Source organism: Cynara cardunculus (genome assembly GCF_001531365.2).
Source record: "Cynara cardunculus var. scolymus isolate 2C chromosome LG 3, CcrdV1, whole genome shotgun sequence".
Taxonomy (NCBI): Eukaryota; Viridiplantae; Streptophyta; class Magnoliopsida; order Asterales; family Asteraceae; genus Cynara; species Cynara cardunculus.
In genome coordinates, this window is record NC_037530.1 from 37595755 (window position 1) to 37599503 (window position 3749).

At 38.0% G+C, this 3749-nt stretch overlaps 1 protein-coding gene across 1 annotated transcript; it reads left to right on the forward strand.

Moving 5' to 3' along the window:
• Positions 1-2446: 2446 nt before the first annotated feature.
• Positions 2447-3279, forward strand: LOC112510442 (ethylene-responsive transcription factor WIN1). Its single transcript, XM_025115862.1, has 3 exons — positions 2447-2526; positions 2676-3110; positions 3189-3279. The coding sequence occupies exons 1-3, from the start codon at positions 2447-2449 to the stop codon at positions 3244-3246; spliced, it is 573 nt and encodes a 190-aa protein (XP_024971630.1). The 3' UTR covers positions 3247-3279.
• Positions 3280-3749: the final 470 nt, after the last annotated feature.

Genomic DNA, 3749 nt, shown 5'->3' on the forward strand with positions numbered 1-3749 from the left:
GATCCATAAATTTTTCGAAACAAATATACCTTTAAGATGAATCAGTGATTCGTAAAATTACGGTTTGACATGCGGGAAAGTCAATGGGTTTTTTTTTTTTTTTTTGATTAGCCTAGATATCCAACCCGCTATGCAAGCCAACTAATCCCAGGACGACCACATGCTTTACATATAGCCTGCAGTCACCGCATTTGAACCTCCGTGGCGACAAGGGGATTTTTATTTCTCTTTGGATTTGAACCTGTGACCTCCAGATACTTTGGAGCCAAGCTCAAACCAATCAGGCACCACCCTTGTGGTTATCAATGAGGTTTGATACATTGACCGAAAGAAGAGTCAATTGTGTCGATTCAGGGAACAAAATATTTTTTTCCAAATGAAATCATAAATAAATGTTGCTTGAAAATGCAATAGAAAGCAACGAATTTTAAGATGAGTTGGCATCGAAAAAGTAAAAAAAAAAATCATGGAAAAAATAATAATAATAAATACTAAAAGATAAAAATTAAATTTTTACTTAAGATAAGATTTAAACTCATAACTTCTTGCACATAAAGAGTAATTTTTGTTATAAATTTGGTTTAAAAATATTTAAAAACGCCCCTCAAAATCAATCGGACACGCCTTTCAAGCGCCTAACCTTTTTTAATTTGCACAGAAGGCCCACTCCGTTCTTAATAGGTTCGCCCCCTAGTGGCGGTGGCGGTGGCGGTGGCAGTGGTGATGGTGGTGGTGGAAGAGAGAAACCTACTCCATGATGTTCAAAGGACCACGAAATTAAACAGTAATAAAAGGGATGAAAAGAGCTAAATCATCACCGACAAACACACCATTCTCAGAAATCATCTCATCAAAGCTGGCCTTTTCCTTTCCTTATGTGTGTTAATGGGTACACTTGTTGTTGGTTTTTTTCCAGAAAATAGGGGAGTTGTTGGCATATCAATAAATTATTGGCTTGCTTTTCAGTACTACCTCAATACCAACGGTTAGAGCTGCAAAGAAAGAGGGAGGGTGGTAAGCTACTTAAGTGTTATTGGCTGACCTCACATGGGACCTTCATCGCCTCCAAACACATGGGTAGCAAGGACAATAGTATCTATCAACTCAAGGAACAAACCATAGATTCACCAAAATTTGTCACTTTAACAATTTGCTAAATCTGAATTTTATATTCATAAACAAGTTCTTAAGATGATATAATTTGGGTAACCATGAGTTTTGGGCCGGTTTGCATGCCTACTAATCCCGCTTAGTTATTGCATTGCAGGTGAACTTCCATGACCACAAGGGATTTGGTAGCACGAACCTAGGGTAAATGAGATTTTCACTACATCTTTGGCTTAACCAGTTTGCCACAACCGAAGTGGTTACTAAGGTGATGTTTGCGAAATGCTAACGTGGAAGTGCCACATACGCAACTTGTGAAAATGTTATTTACCCAACTTGCTAAAGTGTCGCAAATGGCATTTAAAGTGTTGCTTTATGAATGTTAAATTCATCAAAAGTAAAATTTGTAAGTTACTAAGGTGTTATTTTCTAAATTTCGATCAACCAAGTAAAAGACGCAACTATAAAATGAATTTGGGGGGAGGGGGTGTTCCGGAATGATTATTTTGGATAAACGTATGTGAGTTTTATCATATATATAGGATAGGGTTCTACTGAGAATTAAATTTATGATAAGAAGGGTAAGAAAGATGTACGCTCTTGAATAAATCCTAATTGAAGAGAATCACTAAATCAATTCTAATGAGATACACTTGATCAGTTTCTTTCTAAAGCGCAATTCATAGGTTGTTTTGGGATTTAAAGTGATCAAGATTCCAAATCCCTTCTTATATACTACTCATTTTAGCTCCTATTATCACACAAATCTTTCATCTATAATATATATATATATATATATATATATATATATATATATATATATATTACAAAGAAGAAAAAGGGAAAAACGCACCACATCGACTGACTCATGGCTTACTAGGCTTTTCCTAACACGTACTTTCCGATTGTTTCCATATCTCACCATGAACCAACTTCACCAAGTCTACAAAACTGAGGACTAGATTACCAAACCTGCTAATAAATACCATAATTTATTCATTATTGAATCAACCATTTACTACTCATCAAATTTTACCCCATTTGCTTCCAAGACCTCCTCTAGACTAGACCCAATAACAATATTACTTATAGTCTTCAAGACAACAACAAATCCATCCTTCTTCCTCGAATTCTAGACGCAAAGAAAAGACAAAACTTTGTGAACTCAAAGTGGTATCTCCCTCCCGACACCAACTCCGTACCTGATCTTATTGATTAAGCTTCACTCAGCTGGCCCCTTTATATTCCCCCAAGGGTTTCCCTAGTTTCCAGCTGCTTAGTTTAATCTCATTTCATCTCTTCCTTCTGACAGAGAAGTGGCACATCAACTAGTATACAAATGGTACAAACCAAGAAGTTCAGAGGCGTCCGCCAACGCCACTGGGGATCTTGGGTTGCCGAGATTCGCCACCCCTTACTGTATATATCCCCATTTCCATTCACTCGATCACACACTTACACACACACTCTGTGTGTGTGCATATATATATATATAACTATATAACACACAAAGAGAGGATGTATGTCTTTTGATTTATAGGTGATTCTAATATGTTTTATGTATGTAGGAAGAGAAGGGTGTGGCTCGGCACGTTTGAAACAGCAGAAGAAGCTGCTAGAGCGTATGATGAGGCTGCTATTCTAATGAGCGGTAGAAATGCCAAGACTAATTTCCCGGTGGTTAAAGCGCAAACATCTGGGGATACTAGTGACGCCACCGCCACAGCCACCACCACCACCACCACCACCTCTCCACCCTCATCCACTGGTCTATCGGCTATACTAAGTGCGAAACTACGCAAGTGTTGCAAGTCACCTTCACCGTCTCTCACCTGTCTCAGGCTTGACACAGAGAGTTCTCACATTGGGGTATGGCAAAAAAGGGCTGGTGTTCATTCAGAATCTAATTGGGTCATGACAGTGGAGCTTGGGAAGAATAATTATAATAACAGTAACAATAACGAGAGGGAGATCGATAGAGAACCTGAAGTTGAAACTCCGATGGCAGCGGATACGCCAGAGATGGTGTCATCCTTTCCCGAAAGAGATGGGATCATGAGTCTCTGTGGTCCTAATGCTGGTGATGAAGAGGATGCAATTGCATTGCAAATGATTGAGGAACTCCTCAACACAAATTGATCGTAGACCCGCCAACTCTGACAGAAAGATACTGTAATCTCCCAAAAGAGTGGGAGCCATCCTTCGAGCTTCCACGTCAACTCAGTAGTACCATTCATCACTCTCTATCTGGTTCATGATTATTTTATATAATATCTTGCAGAATTCTACTTAATTTTGCAATAAGAAATGATATCGAAAAGTTTCCACGTACAAAACATGTGTATTTGTGTGTGTATATGCAGTTGCCTAAAACTCATGACTAAAGTTGCAGTCACGGTTGTACCAGAGGGAAAGAGGGTAAAAGTGTAAATTAACAATTATTATTCGTTGATCTAGTATTCCCATGCTTTAATTTCAACTCTTCAAGTGTTCTAAATATGTAAAAGAATTAAGAATGTGCAGGAACTGAAAACAAGTTCATTTTCTCTTATATTTACCAAAAAAATAGAGAAATAAATCCAAGTGTTTTAGTCATTTAACAAGGGAACAGCAATCTGTCGACTGTTTATCCTTTCATCCAA